This window comes from Synchiropus splendidus, chromosome 5 (assembly GCF_027744825.2).
Source record: "Synchiropus splendidus isolate RoL2022-P1 chromosome 5, RoL_Sspl_1.0, whole genome shotgun sequence".
Lineage (NCBI taxonomy): Eukaryota > Metazoa > Chordata > Actinopteri > Syngnathiformes > Callionymidae > Synchiropus > Synchiropus splendidus.
The window spans coordinates 34,424,357-34,445,200 of NC_071338.1; the positions used below are offsets into that span (position 1 = coordinate 34,424,357).

Genomic DNA, 20,844 nt, shown 5'->3' on the forward strand with positions numbered 1-20,844 from the left:
TGCGCCTCAGGCCATGTCCCTTTTTTCCTCCTCAGCTGGGGGCGCTCTGCACACAATAGCTGCTTTGTGACCCACGATGAAGCAGGTCTCAAGGAAGTCGCCATCAGCCAAGCGACAACCTGTTTGCCTTGACCTCCTTATTTCTCGGGCACTTCTTAGCTCTACGAGTCGTCCTCCCCTCAGAACTGAACCGATGACGGAGCAGAGCCACGGCTGGAACAGAGTGCGGCGTTTCACAGCCAAAACTAAACATGAAAGAGTCTTGTCATGTTTGTTTTACAAGGAAGTAACAGCAGAAACAAGCTGCGCCATACGGAGCGTCTGGATTGGTCCACGCTGCTCTCACGACACCTTGACCACAGTGAGAGAGATGACTGAGGATGGAGAAGGTTTCAGTCAGTGAAGTCCAGATCCAGAGGTCAGAGATGATCCATGAATGGTCTGGTGATCTTCAGTCACTCTTTCCTCCTCACTGTGCTCCTCATGCAGTGACAGCTGCAGATCACAGCAGTGAGAACAGTGACTGTAGAGCACAGCGTGGTTCACTGAAGCAACTCTGTCAGTAACATCAGGTGTTGATCAGCCTAATAAAGGAGAAAACACCTGAGGTATCAAACCCTGCACACATCTCCAGTCCTGGACCTCTGCGCTCCTGTTCCCCAGCTCCAGTCTCCTGCAGCTGAAGCTGCTCACCTCAATGTTCAGGGAGTCTGAGAAGTGGTTTGTGAAGCATGTCGTGGGCCCAGACAGCCATCAGACCCTTGACTGCCCGGCATCTATCATGATGGTGTGGAGTCGTGCTGGACACCTAGTTTCCAGCGTCTAGTGCCGAGTCGCCTGAGGCCAGAAGCTCACCCCCCGTGGAGACTTTCCCCAGACAAAGTGCAGCTCTCCAGCTGGGATCAGGTCCACGGCCAAAACCCGACTGGCTTGTGTTCACATCTGGGACTTCTGAGCCAAAAGAGCTTTGTCTCGAGACAGAACCCGCGGTGTGAAACTGCCCTGCATGAGCCCCATTGTTGGACTGTGCTGCTGAGCAGAGCCACATGCTCCAAACACCTCAGGCTGTGAGGCTCTGCCACCAATAAGGTGGCCCCGGTGTGTGTGTGCGTGCGTGCGTGCCACGCTGCAGACTGGAGTGTCTCATCTTCACAGACTTCACCTCCATCAACAGTGAGTCACAGGTGAAACACATGCCAGAGCTTTAGTTGAGGGAAGGACAGAGTCAAGATGTGGAACTGAGTCGTGTTGATGGTGGATCTGATGAGGCTCCAGGTCTGAGGACCTACACTCACGTTGCCGTTGAACCTGCTCCAATTGCTCTTATTTGGTGAGGGGCCCCTGTGTCCGGGCCAGGTCATGTCCCCCCGGTGGTGCAGCGCCCCCTACAGCTCATTCTTGCTCAGCTCACGCTAACGCCGCTCCCTCCGTGGTGCAGGAGCCGTGGTCGTCCTTCGTCACCTCGTCCAAGAGGAAGCATCCGGCCTACAAAGGGATGGTGAGACCTGCTGCTCCTCCTCACCTGTCGCCAGGCGCCTCACGCTCTGCTGTCGCTCTGCTATTGCTCTGCAGCTGTGCAACGACCACATGTGCCTGGTGCGCCTGCGTCCCCGTCGCCACCTCTTCTCCGGGGGACTGACCCCCACCAACGCCTCCACCTTGCTGATGATGGTCAAGCAGTGTCTGGCCAAGAGGAAGGTCCGGCTCCTGGACCGGCTCAAGTAAGCCCCGCCCCGCCGCCTCCACTGAGCTGCGTGCTGACGCCGGCTGTGCTCCTCCTGCAGCCTCTGGTCTCCCGACAGCGGCGCCAAGCTGCTGGCGCAGATGGGCATGATGGAGGACATCCTCACCGGACACGTCTATCCCCAGGAGTATCTCCAGCTCTTCCAGCTGATGGACAAGAGTCAGGAGTTCACGCAGAGCTGGCTGTATGAGGAGGTCCTGGAGAACACGCAGAGGGAGGGCTGGGCCTGAGGGGGGTGACTGTCCGGGCACCTGGAGCCATTTGTGTCGCTCGACCAAGAAACACGGCGCCTCTCCTCCGAGGAGTCAAACTGCTGCTGCTGCTGCTGTTGTTGTCAACAGCTTCCAGTATATCTTTGTGTTGAAGGAGAGGGTTGTAAAGCTGGAGCCCGTGGTGATCGAGCGCCGTGTGCTTTCATCTGGACACACAGCTGCCCTACACGGGCGTCTGGGGTGGAGGGCGCCACCACCTTCGCAGAAGTCACAGGTGTGAGGGAATAAAGAGTCAGGAAATCATTGCAGTTTGTGTCCTGCTGGCCACGGAGCGGCCTGAAGGTGGAGGCGCGTTCCTGACACAGGAAGCACGTGAGCCACCTCGCGGATCCATCCGTTGACTCAGAGCGTTTGTTCCACATCACGCAGCGCTCTGTGACACCAGTGTGATTCATATGTCACTGCTGCTTTTCTCCATTGTTATTTTGCAGCGTGTGACGCCGAAGGTCACAGACCTCGCTCCACCGAAGAAGGCCTTTTTCTTGGTAGAAGCCTGATGACGCTCACTGCACCAGCATGTTGTCACTGCTCCATCTCTGGACCTCCTCCACCGACCCATGGTTTTCGGCTTCAGAAATGATCCCCTTTCTTCCAGAAGCTTTTCTTGGTTTTCATGGACTTTGTTTTGGAACGGCTTCAAACCCCCTCCCCAGATCTTACTGCAGTCAGTGCATCTTCATGTTTGTGTGGGGCAAAGCTTCCACACGGAAGCGACCGTCGGTGAAGATGACGTCACCACCGTCACTGGGCGAACGCTCCTGTCGGGAGAGAGGAGCGCAGTGGCCGGTAGGTGGCGACACTCGGCTCCGCGCCCCGTCTCTCCCTCCCTCCCGCCCGTCTACCCGCCTGTCTGTCCGTCCGTCCGTCCCTCCCCTGGACCGTCTCCAGTCTGGGCGGCAGCGGTCTGATGTCGGAACTTCAGCCTCGTCGCCTGTGAGTCGATTCCTCTTGTCTTGTCTCGTGCGGAGCTCAGACTCGGCGCTAGCTGCGCTGCTAACTGGCATCAGGTTCAACAAGGTTCGGCTCCCCCTTCCGACCAGATGCGGACTCGGGGTTGTGCGACGTGACTGTTGCGAGTGTGCGCGAGGACGCCGCTCGTGTTGTTGTCAGACGTGACACGGTCGCTGCTGCGGGGAGTTCGTTAGCTTTAGCAGCTAGCACAGACCCTTCAACGTCCGAACCTTGGAGGTCACCTGCCCAGGTGTGCTAGCTGCCGGGACCTGTTTTCCTCCGCCCTCACCTGGGCCACCATGACAGGTGGGCTGCAGGTCAGAACCTGCTCTGGTCCATTCATGCTGGCCTGGCAGGTGGCGCGGTGGGAGACGGGTCAGGGGTTGAGACCAGAGCAGCCCATGACTGAGGCCCTCAGACCGCGCGCGTGTTCAGAGAGTCAGGTGGCGTTGGAACACGGCACCGTCTGCCCCTGTGGAGCTGGAGCCAGGAACGGCCCCTCCTGGACTGGTGTCCTGGAGCGGGCCCCTGGGGGACCGGCCGTCCTCGACAGGAATGAGGCCCAACTGGTTGAGCGCTGCTCCCTGTCTCACCTGCTGCCTGTCTCACCTGCTCCTCTCTCCACAGACTGGAAGGACGGGCCTGAGGGGTCGCAGGTGAAGAGGGCGGAGCCACATGGATCATGCCGGTGTGTTGCCCCCCACCCTCTCTCTCTCTCTCTCTCCCTCCTCCCTGTGTCACGTGGTTTGGGTTGAGTTGCCCAGTTGCTGGTTGTGATCCGTCCCTGAACAAGTCCCGGCTGCGTCCTGCTGGCCTGAGGTCCAGCATGTGAGACTCCCTCCCACCAGGACACGCTGACCTTTGCTCTGCTGGAGCTCCTGCTGCTGCTGACGCCGTCGACTCACGCGCTGCTCCCCTCCCCAGGTCAGGGAGAGCAGGACAGCGCCATCATGTCCCACCGCTGTGAGGGCCTGTCTGCTGCGGACCTCCTCAGCCAGAACCTCAACCTCTGCCCCTCCAACTCTCTTTCTCTGGAGGAGGACAGAGACGGAGCCGCTCTCCTCACTGGGCCGCCCCTCAACGACAACGGCCACCTGCAGGGGGCGCACCGAGGATCTGAGGAGGAGGAGGACGACACTGATGCGCTGATGAAGGAGGAGGACGAAGAGTCAGACGCTTCCAGCCTGGTTCACTGTCCGTCTCCTGGAACTCCGATGACTGACTCCTCTTATTCAGACACAGGTGAGGCACACACACGCACACACACACATGCAGCAGGTCGACTTACTCGGGATGAATAATTGAGGCTGACGCGGAGGGAAAGTTCCTGTGGACGGTTTCAGTTTCTGAGGCCGCGCGTGACGGAGAGTCAGGCTTCTGTGGCAAACTGAGGCACACACAAGTGACTTCCTTGAAATGACATGAGTCACAACAACCTCACTGCAAGAACAAGCTGGTGAAAGGAGAAGGCAGGAAGTGAGCTGCGCTGCTTCCCCAGTCACAAACTGGACCAACGTATTGTCTCCACTCACCTGTGGGGACCTGGACTGAACCAGTCGGTGATGTCATCAACCGGCGACATGGAGGAACAGTGGCTTTAAACTCCACCTCCTGGTGACATCATCAGAGGGGCGACAGTGGCCTGAGGGTGACGTCATCAGCGCCTGAGTTGATCCTCGACTCTGAGAGCGCATCGCCTGGTTCAGATGGGTAACAACAGTGTAACTCACCTGAAGCATGAACGAGTGACGGCACCAAGGAAACCAACCTTCTGGTGGCCCTGACCAGCAGAGCACTTGCTGTAGGTCTGGAGTGATGTTTGTTTTCTCCCTGTAGGAAGCTTGTTGGAGACGGCCTTCAGTCCAGGGACCAGTCCAGAACCGCCCTCCTTCCTGGGCCCTGAGGAGCTGAGACCTTTGACCTCACCGGCGGCCCGGCCCTCGGAGCCCGGCTCTCTGGAGCAGCTGGCTGAGTATGGGGACGACGCTCAGCTGCCTCAGCGGCTGCACCAGGTACCCCCCGCCCCCCCCGGTGTGTGTGGCTGACGTGACAGCATGAGCTCAGCCTCGCGGCACACCTGCCTGACTGGACCGGTGCCAGGGGTGTGGCGCTCCTGTCGCTGTGATTGATTCCAGGCGGGGCGTGTGAGGAAGGTCTGGGTCAGAGGTGCGGAGCTGCTGCAGGAGAAGCTCCTCCTCCTCCTCCTCCATGTTGTTCTGTGCTTGGTCTTCCTCTGTCCCTCTCTCACTCCGGCTCTGCCTCCACAGGTGGCGCAGGCCCTGGTCCTCACAGGAGACTGTATCCTTGTGATGTCATGGCTGCTGACTCAGCGTGTGAGCACAGCGGCTCAGTGTGTGGTGTTGAGCGTGTGAGGACCAAAGCCTGCCCGTGCTGAGGGTCCGCTCCAGGTTCAGGTCTCCTCCTGAGGCCCCAGCGTTCCTTGACACTCTGTCCCAGACCAGCAGGCCTTATGCTGCATCCACCTGGAGAGACTGTACCATCAGAGAGTGCTGGAGAACCTGCAGGCGCTGCAGGAGCTCTGGGGTAACACACACACACACACACACACACACACACACAGGTTTGTCTTGTGTTGACACGTTCCTGCTGTGTTCTGCTGCCAGAGCCTCGGTGCAGAGGAGCCGCCCTCAGCACGGACACCAAGCACCTGGAGGCCCTTCAGCAGCTGTGCCGGACTCACAGCCGGTCAGTCACTCACGTTTCCCCCCGCCCCCTGGCGGCCAGGCCTGTCATTACACGTGTCTGGTCCAAGCGTCCTCTGTTGTGGAGAGTGACGGCTCCAAACACGAGGTGTTGTCGTCCAGACCAGGCGTCTCGCGCTGAGGCTCAAGTGTGCTGCACCAAGCGTTGACGCCCACTCTGGCCCTCTAGACCACGTGTGGTGGCAGTAGTGAGTCAGTGAACTGACCTGACAGCTGCACATCTGTGATAGTCACCAACTGTGGAGAAGAAACAATGACGAAGAAAGTGATGGCGCCCCCTACAGTACTCACTGTTAAAGTTAATGAGATGGCCAATGCTTTCACTTACACTTGACTTACTGTTCAAGACGTTTTATTGTATTTATTTCATTCAGAATTGTATTCATGACGTACCGTGGTTTCACTTTCCTCAACAGTTTGCATCTTCTTTTCTTCTGTCGTGCATTTGGTGAACATGCTGGTTGGACGTTTCCATGACCGCTGTCTTGATCTGATCACGAGCTTTTGGCTTGTTTACGTGTCTTGCTACTGGAAACAAATGCACAGTAATGGGTCAGTTCTATTCCTTCAAGGGGCCCCGGGGCCATTTGTTGTGGAAAAGGTTCAGAAGCCCCTGGATCAGTGTGAGACCTGAACATCGGAGAGAAACACGAGTCGTGCTGTCACTGACAGAGAGGCCGAGTGGAAGTGGGTGGGAGGGAGACGGAGAGCAGACGCTGCTCCTGCACCTCAGCAGTCACTCAGCTGCTAATGTTACACACGCGCACAAGGCTAAGTGTTGGGGCTAATTTTAGACCTTGATGTGTTGAGACGGGCCGTCCTGCGTCTTCGTTCTTCACCTAGCAGGAGCAGGAAGACAGTTGGTCTCACCGTCTCTCTCTCTCTCTCTCTCTCTCTCTTTGTCCTGTCTGCAGGCCGAGACTCACACAAGCTCTGGTAAGACTTGGGAGAGACCTGTGTGTGTGTGTCGTGGTGTGGGGGTGCACCGACCTCTGTGTGTCTTGTTGTGTGTGCTTCAGTCCGCACTGACTCCTGTCCGTCCGTGTGCTTCTGCAGCGTCCACACATGGACTCTTGGAGGCCCACACCTGAAGAAGGAGCCGCGGCAGGTCCAGGCCCTGCAGGTGAGACTTTCGGCTCCTGAGAGACACGCGTGACGTGAGGCCTGCGAGCCTCCTCTGAGCCTCCGCCCCTCGGCTGTGACATCATGATGGGAGGCTGAGGAGGGGGAGGCCGCGACACCGTGGTTGTGTCCAGTAGGGACGCGCCATAACTGATGGTGCACTGATGGAGGACACACTCTCACAGGCAGCGCTAAACCTAGGAGCCGCCATCAGTTAGGGACCGTCAACAAATTCTAAAGCCTCAAAGTCTGAGTGACAGCTTCAATAAGGCCATGGAGAACAAGCATTTTAGGAGAGAGAATTGTTTCATCACACAAGACAAAGGACCGACAGTTTGGATCATGACTTGGAGAATAGACTCTGACTCCATGATCATTTCTTCAGCTGATGGTTTCTAATGTTTCTTCAGTAGCATCTAGGAACTGTGTCCAGACTGCTCCATAGTTCAAGTCAACTGTTCAGAGACATGAGACACAGCAGACAGACAGACAGACAGCTCCATTGAAGCCCTAAATAAAGCTGGCAGAGCAGCCTGTCAGACACCAGCGGCTTCTACCAGAGACCTGAAACATTGAGTTGCTCATCTCTGCGCTGCAGAGTTCACTCTTCTATTGAGACATCACCAAATATATGACAACTTTTATCACCACCAACTTTGTTGGTCCATACGGCTCCTCCCTATTGTTGAGGAATGTTCCTCTGGGAGCGAGCCGCTGATGGAGGTGGGGCTTCTGATGATCCACTCAGGTCGGGGCGAGTCCTGGAGACCTGCCAGTGGACGGACCCTGAGGTCGCCTCTGCTAATCTGCTCCACCTTGTTCTCCGGCAGAGCAAAGACCTGCTGACACCAAGGCGCTCCACGCCTGCGAGGGAGGGAGGGGAGAGGTGGGAGACGCCGTCCCTCCCCTCGCCACTGGCGGAGAGCGGGATGGGTCTGAGCCTGCTCAGCTGCAGGGAGGAGACTTCGGTCAGGCAGAGGAGATGGAAGATGAGGCTGAGGAGGAGACTCTGCTCAGCGGGACAGAAGAGGAGATCCAGAGGGCCTCAGACAGTCAGGTGCTCGCCTCCTTCATCGTTCTTGTGTCTTCCTCGTCCTGATGAATGAAGCAGCCAAGTCTGGTCTCCATCCTCTCTCTCTGCAGCAGGAGGAGCAGAAGCAGCCTCCGTCACAGCCGGGTCAGCAGCTGGAGGAGGAGGAGGAGGAGGAGGAGGAGGAGGAGTCAGACGATGTGATGAGAGGAGCCGCCAAACTCGATGACCTGGCCAGGCTCATCACCGTGGAGGAGGTGAGCCAACACCACTCCACAGAGGCTCCTGCCCCACTGACACCTGCGGAACTTGACTGGGCTGACACTGATTCAGCGTTTGTGTCCATGACTGTTGCATAGCTTCAAGTCACGTGACCACAACGATGTGAACCAGGACGCTTGTGGATTCGTATTGGTTTTTCCAATGTCGTTACATTTTCTAAATGAAATTATACCTTGAAAGAAAGAAAGAAAGCAGCCGGTGCTTCCTGTTGACGGAGGCCTTTTTGCCGAGTCCACGCAGTCTCGTGACCCCGCGGCGAGCTGGTGCGTCCCAGCAGCTCCTGGCTTCATGACCTGTCTCGCTGCCCTCAGCTGTCGCCAGCCTCCGGCCTGGTCTCCATCCTGAAGAGGAGAATTGTGCGTGAGGAAGACGCCAAACCGCCGGCTGCGAGGCGCGTGCGCTTCCAGGTGTCGGACGACGGATACGAGAGCGGTGAGCGCATCCCGGGGGTTGGGAAGGGGGGGCCCCGACTGATCAGCCCGTCTCTCTGCAGAGGTGGGGGGGGGCGACTCCTGTCTGCTGCTGCTCCTGCTCTGCCTGGTCACTGTGGTCATCAGCGTGGGGGGCACCGCCCTCTACTGCGCCCTGGGGGACCCGCACTCCTCCGTCTGCCTGGACTTCTCCAGGAAGCTCCATCTCTGCCTCAGCCAGTCGCAGCGCGTGGCTTCCCAGCTCCAGCACTGGCTGCTGCGCCGCTCCTCATAGCGCCGAGCCGTCCGTCCAGTCCTCAGGTGCCCGGCGTGTCCGTGGACCGCCGGAGCTGGGAGCTGCTGGCCTCGTCCCGCGTTCGTGGAGCTTCACTCAGGAGCCTGTGGTTCCTCAAGGCCTCTCTCTCTCTCTCTCTCTCTCTCTCTCTGGAGATGTTTCCGTGATCCCACGAATGACCTTGGACCCACTCTAAAACCCTCGGCCCTCAACCGGCGCCGGTCCCAGCTTGGACCCGCCCACTTCTTCAGGTGAATGACTCCTGCTGACTCGTGGTGCGGGCAGAGCGGACGGTGGCCTCCTGGCTGGTGCAGCTGGGCTCCACTCAGGAAACATATTGACAGTCAGGCCACGATTTGCTGGCTTCTTCCATGAACAAAGGTAAAGTGTGACACTGGGTTGGGAGTTGAACCTGCGGCCGAGTCGTCCACACGTCAGAGAGGGGGCTCCGATCGTGGCCCTCGTAGTGCCAGCTGCGCTCCGGCCACTCTGGTCCAGTCTGGGCCGGTGTGTTGGTTGGGAGTGGCGCCAGTCGCCTGGCTGGTTCAGACGACTCTTCACAGCCCTGGTGGACCAGGGCGTCGTGTGGGGATCACCTGTGTTTCTCCAGTCTTCCAACAGCAGTGTGTGTCTTTCTGAATGTATTGGAAACACGCGGTGTCGAATAAAGAATGTATGTGCGTGTGAAAGGGCTCGCCTGGTGACGTCACGGACGGACTCTCTCGACACGGAAGCGAACCGGAGGAGGTGGCGCGAAAAGCGGGCCCCACGTGATGACTGCGTCATCACGCCGCCGTACGTCACTCGCGCGCGCCCAACATGGCGCCGAAGCTGGAGCGGTTCGTCAGTCCGGGCAAAGGCAACGGTGTGCGCGCCACAGTCGCCGTCAGGAGCGGAGCGCTGCTGGCTGCTGCCGAGCCGCTGGCCTGCTGCGTGTCCTCGCGACACTCCGCGAGCGTGTGTCACCGCTGCTTCACCAGGTAGCTCGCGCGCGCGCGCCTTTCCCTCTCTCTGTGTGCGTGTGTGTGTCCTCTCTCTTGCACCAGCAGGTGGCGCCAGGGCTTCTCCTGACGTCACGTGACGCCGCCTGGTCCTCGGGCTCCTCAGGAGCCGCCGCGCCTGTAGGCGGAGCTGCACACACACACACACACACAGCTGTGTGGAGTGGAGTTGTGGCTGAACCCAACTGTCCTCTGTTAGTTGGAATCCATGTGTTTCTTCTGTGCAGACGTGACACTTTGTCCAGATGCTCCAGCTGCAAGTTTGCACACTACTGCAACGTCACCTGCCAGGTGTGTGTGAGAGAGAGAGAGGGAGAGTCTCAGCACTGTGCGTGTGAGAGAGAGAGTCTCAGCACTGTGTGTGTGTGAGAGAGTCTCAGCACTGTGTGTGTGAGAGAGAGAGTCTCAGCACTGTGTGTGTGTGAGAGAGTCTCAGCACTGTGTGTGTGAGAGAGAGAGTCTCAGCACTGTGTGTGTGAGAGAGAGGGAGGGAGAGTCTCAGCACTGTGCGTGTGAGAGAGAGAGTCTCAGCATTGTGTGTGTGAGAGAGAGGGAGGGAGAGTCTCAGCACTGTGTGTGAGAGAGAGAGTCTCAGCACTGTGTGTGTGAGAGAGAGGGAGGGAGAGTCTCAGCACTGTGCGTGTGAGAGAGAGAGTCTCAGCATTGTGTGTGTGAGAGAGAGGGAGGGAGAGTCTCAGCACTGTGCGTGTGAGAGAGAGAGTCTCAGCACTGTGTGCGTGAGAGAAAGAGAGTCTCAGCACTGTGTGTGAGAGAGAGAGAGTCTCAGCAGACTGTGTGTGTGTGTCCCTCAGACAGCAGCGTGGCCTGGACACAAGCGAGAGTGCAGGTGTCTGCGGCGCCTCCTGCCCCGGGTCCCCACAGACGCCGTCCGTCTGTCAGCGCGACTGGTCTTCGCTCTGGTCAGTGTCTCTCTCTCTCTGCCCGCTGATCTGTTGCCGGGCGCCGGTGGTGACGCCTCTCTTGTCCTGTGCTCCCTGTTGTCCAGTCGAGTCCCGATGAGAGCAGACCTGAGGACCTGTACCCCCTGGAGGAGCACCTGTCGCGTGAGTCCTCCCTCCCCGTCATGTGACCCGGGTGCAGCCTTCAGGTTCTCCTTCTCCTGTGACCTTCCAGACCTCACCTCCATGTCCCAGCAGAAGAGGGAGGGTCTGTCTCTGCTGGCCTCCATGCTGCAGCTCTACCTGCAGCCAGAAGAGGGCCACCTGTCCGCGCTGCCCACCCCCTGCCAGGACCCCCTGGAGCTGGTCGCCAAGGTGCCCACGTCAACACACACCCACCCACACACGCACCGGCCTCTGTGATGACGTCAGCGTGTCTTCCTGGGTCAGAGGGCTGGTTGAGCAGCGTCAGGCCCCTGGTGAGCCGCATGACGAACCCGCTGCAGCGCCGCTCCTCGCCTGCAGGGGGCAGCGTGCTCACAGGTTGAATGCGTGTGTCTCTCATGTACTTGTTAGTGTTATGCCCTAAACATTATGACCACCTGCTGGAGGTGCTCAGCAGTGGTCAGTAGCGCAGCTGAGGATGATGAAGGAGCTGTGATGAAGACCAGCCCCAGGTTTCTCTCCAGTGTGAGTGTGTCCTCCTGCTTCATGTTGCCTTCCATCTGTCCAGCAGCAAGTGCTGCAGACACTCGCCTCACACTCTCCACACTCACACAGCTTTCTTTGTTTCATCACGTCTGTCAGTCCAGAGTGTCACAGACAGACACACGCTGACCGGCTCTGTCTGCTCCTGCTTCAGTCTTAGCTCTCGTTTGCTGCGTAGATGGTGCTGCCAGCTAATTAGCTTGGACTCTCTCTCCCTCTCTCCCCCTCTCTTCTCTTTCTTTTCTCTCTCGCTCTCTCCCCTCTCTCCCTCCTTCTCTCTTTCCCTCTCTCTCCCTCCTTCTCTCTCTCTCTTCCTCCCTCTCTCTCTCCTTCTCTCTCTCCCTCCTTCTCTCTTTCCCTCTCTCTCCCTCCTTCTCTCTCTGTCTCTCTCCCTCCTTCTCTCTCTCCCCTCCCTCCTCTCTCTCGCTCTCTCCCCTCTCTCCCTCCTTCTCTCTCTCTTCCTCCCTCTCTCTCCCTCCTTCTCTCTCTCCCTCTCTCTCTCCCTCTCTGTCTCTCTCCCTCCTTCTCTCTCTCCCTCTCTCCCTCCCTCCCTCTCTCTCTCCCTCTATACCTCCCTCCCTCCCTCTCTCTCTCTCCCTCCCTCTCTCTCTCTCCCTCTCTTCTATCTTTTCTCTCTCTCTCTCCCCTCTCTCCCTCCTTCTCTCTCTCCCTCCTTCTCTCTCTCCCTCCTTCTCTCTCTCTCTTCCTCCCTCTCTCTCTCCCTCTCTCCCTCTCTCTCCCTCCTTCTCTCTCTCTCCCTCCCTCCTTCTCTCTCTCCCTCTCTCTCTCCCTCTCTGTCTCTCTCCCTCCTTCTCTCTCTCTCTCCCTCCCTCCTTCTCTCTCTCCCTCTCTCTCTCTCCCTCTCTCCCTCCTTCTCTCTCTCTCCCTCCCTCCTTCTCTCTCTCCCTCTCTCTCTCTCTCCCTCTCTGTCTCTCTCCCTCCTTCTCTCTCTCTCTTCCTCCCTCTCCCTCTCTGTCTCTCTCCCTCCTTCTCTCTCTCTCTTCCTCCCTCTCCCTCTCCCTCCTTCTCTCCCTCCCTCTCTCTCTCTCTCTCTCCCTCTCTCCTCCCTCTCCCCCCTTTATAGGACCAGCTTGGTGGTGCAGCTCAGGCTGCGGGTGGAAGGATTGTTCTCACTGCTGCCCCCTGTCTGCTCTGCAGGTGTCGTGCAACTGCTTCACCATCAGTGATGAGGAGCTGCAGGAGGTTGGAGTGGGCCTTTACCCCAGGTGAGACCCGCCCCCACCGCCCCAAACACACAGGACAGTGTCTTGGAGACGAGCGGTGGAGCTGCTGCTCCGCGTCCGTCCGTCCGCTGGCCCTGGTGTCCAGGTGTTGCCTGACATGACGGCGTGAATAACGGGGACACAGGGAGGGGAGACGGCCTTTGATGTTTGTTTTTGTTGACAACAGAAGAGAAACTGTCAAAACAAACATCACTGAGCGCAAAAATCTGCCGCCGACATCTGGGACGCCGCTTTGTTCCGACACTGTGTGTGTGTGTGTGTGTGGGCGTGTACTGGCGTCCTTGTGGGGACCAGTCTGTGACAAGACACGCATCTTGTGTGGACATTTTGGCCGGTCCACACAGAGATTTGAGGGTGGAAACGTCCAGGGTGCTGGGCAGGAGCGGTCCCCACAAGGCCAGAGGGGACGTTTGAGTCTGGTGCTGTGTGACTAGTGGAGGCTCCAGGTCCGACTCGTCCTCTGCTCTGCTCCTCAGTTTCTCGCTGCTGAACCACGAGTGCCGGCCCAACTGTGCGCTGATGTTTGAGGGGCCTCGCGCTCAGCTGAGGGCCGTGAGGGACCTGCGGCCGGGGGAGGAGGTGAGGAGAGAGAGAGAGAGCACGGTCCCCACAGTGCTGCCTGTGTGTGTGACCCTGTCTGACGCGCCCAGCTCACCATCAGTTACATCGAGACGCTGCTGGACTCTCAAGGTCGTCAGAAGCAGCTTCAGGAGCAGTTCCACTTCAGCTGCCGCTGCAGCAGATGCCAGTCCACAGACTCGGTGACTCCCCGCTCGCTCATTCACTCGCCCGCCCACTGGCTGGGTGAGGTGTCCTGGTGTCTCCGCCCCGGAGCAGCTCAGGCTGAGGCGTGATGTGTCTGCAGGACCAGCTGCTGCTGTCTGGACCCCAGTCGTCCTGGAGCTCTTTGCGAGAGCAGCTCCGGAGCCTGGAGCAGCTGAAGAGCCAGTGCAGTATCCTTCTCTCGCCGCCCGCTCTCTCTCTCGCCGCCACCGCCTCCGTGCTCTCCTCAGCTGCGCTCCAGACTGGGCCGCCCTCCGCCACGCCTGCCGGACCCTGCTGAGCGGCGCCGGCGCCGACCTGCCCCAGGAGAACGTCTTCAAGCTCAGGGTCACGGATTTGGCTCTGGACGCCGCCGTGCAGCTGCAGCTGTGGGAGGAAGCGGCGGCGCTCGGGGAGGAGACGCTTCCTGCCTACAGGTGAGGGGGCGGGGCCCCTGGGCTGCCCATGTGACTCATCCACGCCCCGCCTGTCCTCCAGGAAGCACTTCCCCGACCCTCACCCGGTGCTGGGGCTGCAGCTGCTGCGCGTGGCCAGGCTGCAGCATCACCTGGGCCGGCTCCAGGAGGCCCTGGGCACCTTCGGGCAGGTGAGAGGCCTCCGTCCTGCCGCAGGTCAGAGCCTGGCTCACGCTCTTCCCCGCTGCTCCAGGCCTTCCAGGTGGTGCGGGTGACGCACGGCGGCGAGGCTCCTCTGGCCGCCGACCTACTGACCCGGGTGGAGGAGTGCCGCCGCGAGCTGGAGCGGCCTCACCAATAAAGTTCGGCTCTCTGCTTCAGTTCCGGTGTTGTCGCCAAGGTCACGACCTTCACAGGGAGCGGGGACGAAGGCACGGCTCCTTCAGAGGTTTATATTGGGACCGAGACAGAAGCAGGCAGACGGGAAATACACACATCACAGGAAGGTAGAAACCACGCGGACGGACGCGTCGCCATGACAACGGCAGGTCGGCGGCTCAGTTCGACACATGCTGAGAAAATGCTCCGCTCCCCGACTCGCAGCGAGGAGAGGAGCCGGTGAACCACTGGTGACCTAGAAAAGCAGCGATGGTGAACTCCCTCTGGTTTGGTCCCATGATTCATGCATGCTGAGTCGGAAGCGAGCCCGGGTCCTCCTCATCACACCGCCTGTCCTGAGCGGCTCAGACCGCGGAGAGCCTGGAGGACACGTCGAAGCAGGTGACCATCATGAGGTGGGCCTTGCAGAAGTTGACCCGGGTCTCCAGCTTGTCCGTCAGCGTCTCCAGAGCGGCCAGGTACTCCAGAGAGTCGGCCTGGTGGACCTGCTGGAGCTGGACTGGAAGAGAAGACGGGGGTCACCGGGGGACGCGGGTGGACAGGAAGGCCGGGCCACTTACACTCGGAGGTCCAGGTCTGTGGCTCCAGCATCAGGTGCTGCTTGGTTTGGTCCAGCTCTTTCTTCAGCTGCTGGTACTTGGCCCGGACCTCGCCGATGCGCTGCTGCCGGTTCTCCAGCAGGCGGAGCTTCGCGCTGACGTGCACCAGCTCCTGACCGACACGGGGACATTCACTCATTCACTCTGGAGGTTGGTCCGACTGGCGGCTCCAGAACCGCGGGGGTTCTGGTCCTGCTGGAGCCTGCATCAGGGACGCCTCCAGTGTTGCCTCACAAGCTCAGGTCAGTGAAGCTCTCACCGTGCTCGCCGCTCGCTCCTTCCTCCTCTGCAGCCGCTCCACGTCGTCGATCTCGTACACCTTGATCTCGAAGGCCTCTGTCGCAGCTTGGGCACGCAGGCCGCTGGAGGTGGGGGGTCCCAGAGGACCGTCCACCCAACAGGCGCCCGGACTGGAGGACGAGGACGAGGACGAGGTGGCGCCTTGTTTGGAGGAGGAGGAGGAGTCTGAGGTCAGAGCTGGGGTCAGGCGCCGGCGCTGGAGGCCTGCAGGACAGGAGTCGCGCCTGTGAGACACACCCTCGCCGAGCTCACTGGGGGCAGTGGGAGGAAACCAGAGTGCGTGGAGGGAGTCCATGTCAGCGCAGAGAGAAGGATGGAGGAGTCTTCATGCTGCAGTCTGGACTCAGTGGAGGCTCTGACCGTGAACCAAGTGCCGGGTCACGTGACGTGTCATCACAGGTCGCGGCCGGGGTCACGTGACGTGTCATCACAGGTCGCGGCCGGGGTCACGTGACGTGTCATCACAGGTCGCGGCCGGGGTCACGTGACGTGTCATCACAGGTCGCGGCCGGGGTCACGTGACGTGTCATCACAGGTCGCGGCCGGGGTCACGTGACGTGTCATCACAGGTCGCGGCCGGGGTCACGTGACGTGTCATCACAGGTCGCGGCCGGGGTCATGTGACGTGTCATCACAGGTCGCGGCCGGGGTCATGTGACGTGTCATCACAGGTCACGGCCGGGGTCATGTGACGTGTCGCGGCCGGGGTCATGTGACGTGTCATCACAGGTCACGGCCGGGGTCATGTGACGTGTCGCGGCCAGGGTCATGTGACGTGTCATCACAGGTCGCGGCCGGGGTCACGTGACGTGTCATCACAGGTCGTGGCCGGGGTCATGTGACGTGTCATCACAGGTCGCGGCCGGGGTCATGTGATGTGTCATCACAGGTCGCGGCCGGGGTCATGTGACGTGTCATCACAGGTCACGGCCGGGGTCATGTGACGTGTCGCGGCCGGGGTCATGTGACGTGTCATCACAGGTCACGGCCGGGGTCATGTGACGTGTCATCACAGGTCACGGCCGGGGTCATGTGACGTGTCGCGGCCGGGGTCACGTGACGTGTCATCACAGGTCGTGGCCGGGGTCACGTGACGTGTCATCACAGGTCGCGGCCGGGGTCACGTGACGTGTCATCACAGGTCACGGCCGGGGTCATGTGACGTGTCATCACAGGTCGCGGCCGGGGTCATGTGATGTGTCATCACAGGTCGCGGCCGGGGTCATGTGACGTGTCATCACAGGTCACGGCCGGGGTCATGTGACGTGTCGCGGCCAGGGTCATGTGACGTGTCATCACAGGTCGCGGCCGGGGTCACGTGACGTGTCATCACAGGTCGCGGCCGGGGTCACGTGACGTGTCATCACAGGTCGCGGCCGGGGTCACGTGACGTGTCATCACAGGTCGCGGCCGGGGTCACGTGACGTGTCATCACAGGTCGCGGCCGGGGTCACGTGACGTGTCATCACAGGTCGCGGCCGGGGTCACGTGATGTGTCATCACAGGTCGCGGCCGGGGTCATGTGATGTGTCATCACAGGTCGCGGCCGGGGTCATGTGACGTGTCATCACAGGTCACGGCCGGGGTCATGTGACGTGTCGCGGCCAGGGTCATGTGACGTGTCATCACAGGTCGCGGCCGGGGTCACGTGACGTGTCATCACAGGTCGCGGCCGGGGTCACGTGACGTGTCATCACAGGTCGCGGCCGGGGTCACGTGACGTGTCATCACAGGTCGCGGCCGGGGTCACGTGACGTGTCATCACAGGTCGCGGCCGGGGTCACGTGACGTGTCATCACAGGTCGCGGCCGGGGTCACGTGACGTGTCATCACAGGTCGCGGCCGGGGTCATGTGACGTGTCGCGGCCGGGGTCATGTGATGTGTCATCACAGGTCGCGGCCGGGGTCACGTGACGTGTCATCACAGGTCGCGGCCGGGGTCACGTGACGTGTCGCGGCCGGGGTCATGTGATGTGTCATCACAGGTCGCGGCCGGGGTCATGTGATGTGTCATCACAGGTCGCGGCCGGGGTCACGTGACGTGTCATCACAGGTCACGGCCGGGGTCATGTGATGTGTCATCACAGGTCGCGGCCGGGGTCACGTGACGTGTCATCACAGGTCGCGGCCGGGGTCACGTGACGTGTCATCACAGGTCGCGGTGTCTCAGCTTGGACAAACCTCTGACCTCAACTCCCCAGTTGTTGAGTCTAAGCGCAGCAAGTGTGCTACCAACCATATAGTGGTAGGTTACTAGAAGGTACGCTCGTCTCCTTTGGACTGTCCTGGGACGTTGACTGAAGTAGTCGTTCACGTATTCAGTCAGTCGACAAGCAGTGTGGAGCTGGCGTCCCGGGTTTGTTCTTCTCATCCACACTTCAATAATCAATGTATATGTTGGAGTCCCATGCATGCACCGATGGAGGGGAGCATCTCACGACAAGCCTGGCCCCAGTCCTCCACTCCCATGATCCTTTGCTTGTGGATCGCCTCAATAATACACGACACTAGAGGCTCACGTTATACTCATGGATGGGCTCTCCGTCTGTGTGCTACTGTACGTATGTCAAACGTAAGCTGCAGGTGTACTTCCTCACTGTGAGTGTCAAGTCACTGGGACTCCCTTCTCTTTGCTCTGCTACGGGGTGACCCTAGCTAACTGGGACCGCTGGCCTCCTGGCCCTGCTCTGCGTGTGGAGGTCGCCGCCGCCGCCGCCTCACCTGTGCCGCCGCGGCTCTTCTTGCCGCTCCTGGAGCTGCGTCTGGACGCGGCGCTGTGCTCGCTGAGGGAGTCCTGGGCGGAGGACGCGCTGCCCGTGTTCTCGCTGCTGTCGCGCAGCATGCTCTCGTAGCCGCTGCTGCCGCCGCTGTGGTAGAAGAGCGCCGTCTTCCCCATGGCGGGGGGCAGCTCGCCGCTCAGCACGCTGCTGTTGGAGCGGAGCACGGTCAGACCCGGACGGCTGGACCGGTGAGGGCGGGCAGGTACCTGTTGTCGCTAGCGTGGCCGCTGCTGCAGCGCTGGGGCTTCCTGGGCGCCGTGATCTTGCTGTACGGGGAGGGAAGGCTCTTCTCCTCGGCAGCTCCAGGGGCCTCGCTGTGGCCGGGACACACCACAGGTCACGAACCCAGACGGGGGCTTTGACGGCGAGCCTCCTCACCTGGCCGCGCCCCGCTCCTCGCCTCTGGTCCGGGCCGCCGCGCTCCCCTGCAGCAGCTCCGAGATGCGACTGTTGACGGCTCGCGGCGGCAGCTTGGCGGCCAGGCTCCCGCCGCGGCTGCGGCTGAGCGACTGCGTGGACCAGGTCGCGCAGGTCTGTCCCTGCGGCGGCGCAGGGTTCGGTCCCGCTGCCTGAACAGGGCCACGTTACAACCCGCTCAGAGAAGGTGACTCACGCTGGCGTCATACCTTTCCATTAGGGGGCGGGCTGGAGCTCAGGGACTTGCAGGAGAAACTCAGGGTCCTGGTGCCGGAGGCCGACAGGCTTCTGGACTTGGGGCCGCTGGTCATCAGCAGCTTACTGACGGCCGAGATCTTGGACTGGCTGCTGCTTTTGGCCGGAGACTGGGGGGCGCTGCGCGTGGCGCTGCCGGCGCAGAGACCGTGGTAGTTGCTGCCCGCGGAGCAGGAGACGGAGCCGGCGCGCACCAGGCTGCGGCCGCCGCCCCCTCCCGCCCTCAGGGTCTCGCCCCTCTCCAGGGAGAGGCAGTGGTAGTGGGAGCCGTGAGAGGTGGTCCTGCAGGCCAGCTGCTCCAGCTTGGCGCTGAAGAGCCTGCTGCTCTCCAGGCCCGAGCCCCGCCCCGCTCTGTTCCGCTGGTCCAGGCTGGACCTCCGGACTGGAGGCGCAGGTGGGGCTCCGGCCCTCTTGAGGGTGGCCAGGGGACTGCAGGGCGTGGACCGGGGCTCTGGTCCGGGCTCTGGGCCGTCGTGGCGGTTGAGTTGGTGCCAGCCGCGAGGAAGGCTGGCCGTGCGGTGGAGGTCCGGCTCGTACCTGCCGGCCGCGCCGTCTCCTCGCAGGCAGACCGCTTCACAGCCGTCCGCCACTCTCCCAAAGTCCCCGGCTGAAGTGGGCGGGTCCAGACCTGCCGGGAGGGAATCCAGCATGACAGCACGGGGAACGGCATGGTGAGGGAACAGAGCCTCCTACCTTCTCGCCACTGAAGCTCCTCGCCCTCTCCATCCAGTCCCCGCCTCAGCCAGGGGTCGCCACTATCCTGCCCCAGGCTGGGCTTTTTCCCTGGGGAAGGGACGGACACTCCGCCCAGAGACTGTATGGCGGTCTTGGCCATGGACGGCGGCATCTTCCTCAGCGTGTCTCCGGCCTGCAGACCCCTGTGGAGCGACGGGTCGGCCTCGCCGGCCACGCTGAGGTCGCTCATCCAGGACGAGAGCGAGGAGCCGCAGAAGGACGCGGCCGACGGCAGAACGGCGCCGTCGCTCCGGAGCCTCGCCATGGCCACCTGCAGCAGACCCAGGAAATCAGCCCATCCCTGCCCAGAAGGTGCTGGTTCTGATCCACACACCGACCTCGGCCATGGCCACCACCTCTGTGACGCCGGAGTCGGGTTCTGGACGCAGAAGGACTCGCTCCAGCCCTTCGGAGGGGAGTCCCACATCCTCTGGCAGCTCCTGCTCTTCACCCGAGACTGAGGCCCCGGCGCCCGGCCCTGCAGGGGCCCGGCTCGCTTCAGTGTCCTGACATCATCACTGGGACATGAGCCAAGTCAACCCACCTTCCCTGCGAGGGTCCAGAGGAAGAGGCGGGACGTGGTCTTCACAGAGGGTCTCGGCAGATCCCAGACTGGCTGACAGGGGGGGCTCTCTGGCCTGGGGGCCCATGCCCACCGGGGAGCCTCTGGACAGCAGCGACTCGGTGGAGGAGCGGCCGCTGTCTGCCGCCAGGCTGCCTGTGGGGAAGACAGGAAACGCTCACGCCTCCGAGAGGCCACGCCCCCCGCGAGGAAACGTACTGTCTGAGGTGAGAGGTTCCTGGACGGGGAGGGGGGGGGGTGCCGGGACCACCCCTTTCTGAGTGTAGACTTTACACCTGTGAGAGGGCGAGGACGGCGGCCTGCGGAGGAGGAAGGGTCACGTGATCAGAACTCCGACCCCTGAGGCCGGTGACGGGAAGAGCGTGGCACCTGTAGTCGGAGGTTTTGGTCAGACTGGCCACGCCGAGCCTGGGAGAGCCCAGGGGACGAGCTCGGCCCTCGGCGGCGCCGCACAGACTCAGGCTCTCGGCGCTGTGACGACATCACAACAACAAGCGTGACGCGTGGCGGCGCCACAGGTCTCCGGGAGCGTCTCCCTCCGGCCTACCTGTCGCTCAGCTGGCCGCCACTGGCTCTCTGCAGCAGGTGGCCGGCGCCGCTTCCCGTCACGCTCCGGCCGAGGACAGGACAACCCTGAGTCAGACGCTGGATCATGGTCCGGGCCAGCTCCGCCTCCGACACCACCTCCTGGAGCTCCTGCAGCTGCTGGTCGTCGGTCCTCCCCCATCCTGAACCGCCCAGGAACTCTGACTGGCCGGGTCTGGACTCTGGAGCGGGATCCGGAGCCGGGTCCTGCTTGGCAGCTTGTAGAGCCACGGGCAGCTCCTCGAAGGGGAAGGTGGCCACCTGGCGACACAGAAGAGGACGTGGAAGGGTTTGCTGCGAGCAGAAGAAGCGTGCGTGGGTCAGGTGACCCG

At 61.2% G+C, this 20,844-nt stretch overlaps 3 protein-coding genes across 8 annotated transcripts in view; 2 read left to right on the forward strand and 1 right to left on the reverse strand.

Annotated features, from left to right (window-relative positions):
* The window catches only part of LOC128759539 (dimethyladenosine transferase 2, mitochondrial-like), a 12,166-nt gene extending 2,650 nt beyond the window's left edge, over positions 1 to 9,516 (forward strand). Inside the window, exons 1-13 of one of the 5 annotated variants that reach the window (XM_053866581.1) lie at positions 1,976 to 2,802; positions 3,595 to 3,655; positions 3,892 to 4,209; positions 4,804 to 4,979; positions 5,235 to 5,265; positions 5,425 to 5,511; positions 5,592 to 5,673; positions 6,605 to 6,626; positions 6,747 to 6,813; positions 7,643 to 7,869; positions 7,956 to 8,099; positions 8,436 to 8,556; positions 8,618 to 9,515. In XM_053866581.1, the coding sequence (XP_053722556.1) occupies positions 3,643 to 3,655; positions 3,892 to 4,209; positions 4,804 to 4,979; positions 5,235 to 5,265; positions 5,425 to 5,511; positions 5,592 to 5,673; positions 6,605 to 6,626; positions 6,747 to 6,813; positions 7,643 to 7,869; positions 7,956 to 8,099; positions 8,436 to 8,556; positions 8,618 to 8,829 (1,500 nt within the window). In that variant the 5' untranslated portion in view covers positions 1,976 to 2,802; positions 3,595 to 3,642 and the 3' untranslated portion in view covers positions 8,830 to 9,515. The other 4 variants (XM_053866584.1, XM_053866580.1, XM_053866582.1 and 1 more) reach the window with 4 other exon arrangements.
* A 72-nt stretch (positions 9,517 to 9,588) lies between these two features.
* smyd3 (SET and MYND domain containing 3) lies at positions 9,589 to 15,584 on the forward strand. The gene is made up of 12 exons (XM_053866586.1): positions 9,589 to 9,809; positions 10,058 to 10,121; positions 10,643 to 10,750; positions 10,837 to 10,894; positions 10,965 to 11,104; positions 12,596 to 12,663; positions 13,158 to 13,260; positions 13,332 to 13,442; positions 13,547 to 13,634; positions 13,706 to 13,880; positions 13,942 to 14,050; positions 14,113 to 15,584. The coding sequence occupies exons 1-12, from the start codon at positions 9,649 to 9,651 to the stop codon at positions 14,218 to 14,220; spliced, it is 1,293 nt and encodes a 430-aa protein (XP_053722561.1). The 5' UTR covers positions 9,589 to 9,648; the 3' UTR covers positions 14,221 to 15,584.
* Positions 12,466 to 20,844, reverse strand: part of kif26ba (kinesin family member 26Ba) — a 35,345-nt gene continuing 26,966 nt past the window's right edge. The window contains exons 14-26 of one of the 2 annotated variants that reach the window (XM_053866556.1): positions 20,475 to 20,773; positions 20,297 to 20,398; positions 20,126 to 20,226; positions 19,889 to 20,062; positions 19,683 to 19,822; positions 19,303 to 19,615; positions 18,564 to 19,237; positions 18,316 to 18,506; positions 18,144 to 18,251; positions 17,879 to 18,084; positions 15,117 to 15,361; positions 14,819 to 14,966; positions 12,466 to 14,757 (exon numbers count right to left, since the gene is read on the reverse strand). In XM_053866556.1, the coding sequence (XP_053722531.1) occupies positions 14,603 to 14,757; positions 14,819 to 14,966; positions 15,117 to 15,361; positions 17,879 to 18,084; positions 18,144 to 18,251; positions 18,316 to 18,506; positions 18,564 to 19,237; positions 19,303 to 19,615; positions 19,683 to 19,822; positions 19,889 to 20,062; positions 20,126 to 20,226; positions 20,297 to 20,398; positions 20,475 to 20,773 (2,856 nt within the window). In that variant the 3' untranslated portion in view covers positions 12,466 to 14,602. Of the gene's footprint in view, positions 14,758 to 14,818; positions 14,970 to 15,116; positions 15,362 to 17,878; positions 18,085 to 18,143; positions 18,252 to 18,315; positions 18,507 to 18,563; positions 19,238 to 19,302; positions 19,616 to 19,682; positions 19,823 to 19,888; positions 20,063 to 20,125; positions 20,227 to 20,296; positions 20,399 to 20,474; positions 20,774 to 20,844 lie in introns of both variants that reach the window. The other variant, XM_053866555.1, reaches the window with a different exon arrangement.

Coding starts and splice junctions, on each gene's coding strand:
- smyd3 (XM_053866586.1), top strand. CDS start 9,649: ATGGCGCCGAAGCTGGAGCGGTTCGTCAGTCCGGGCAAAGGCAACGGT. Junction 9,810..10,057: donor TGTCACCGCTGCTTCACCAG/GTAGCTCGCGCG, acceptor TCTTCTGTGCAG/ACGTGACACTTTGTCCAGAT. Junction 10,895..10,964: donor CCTGGAGGAGCACCTGTCGC/GTGAGTCCTCCC, acceptor GTGACCTTCCAG/ACCTCACCTCCATGTCCCAG.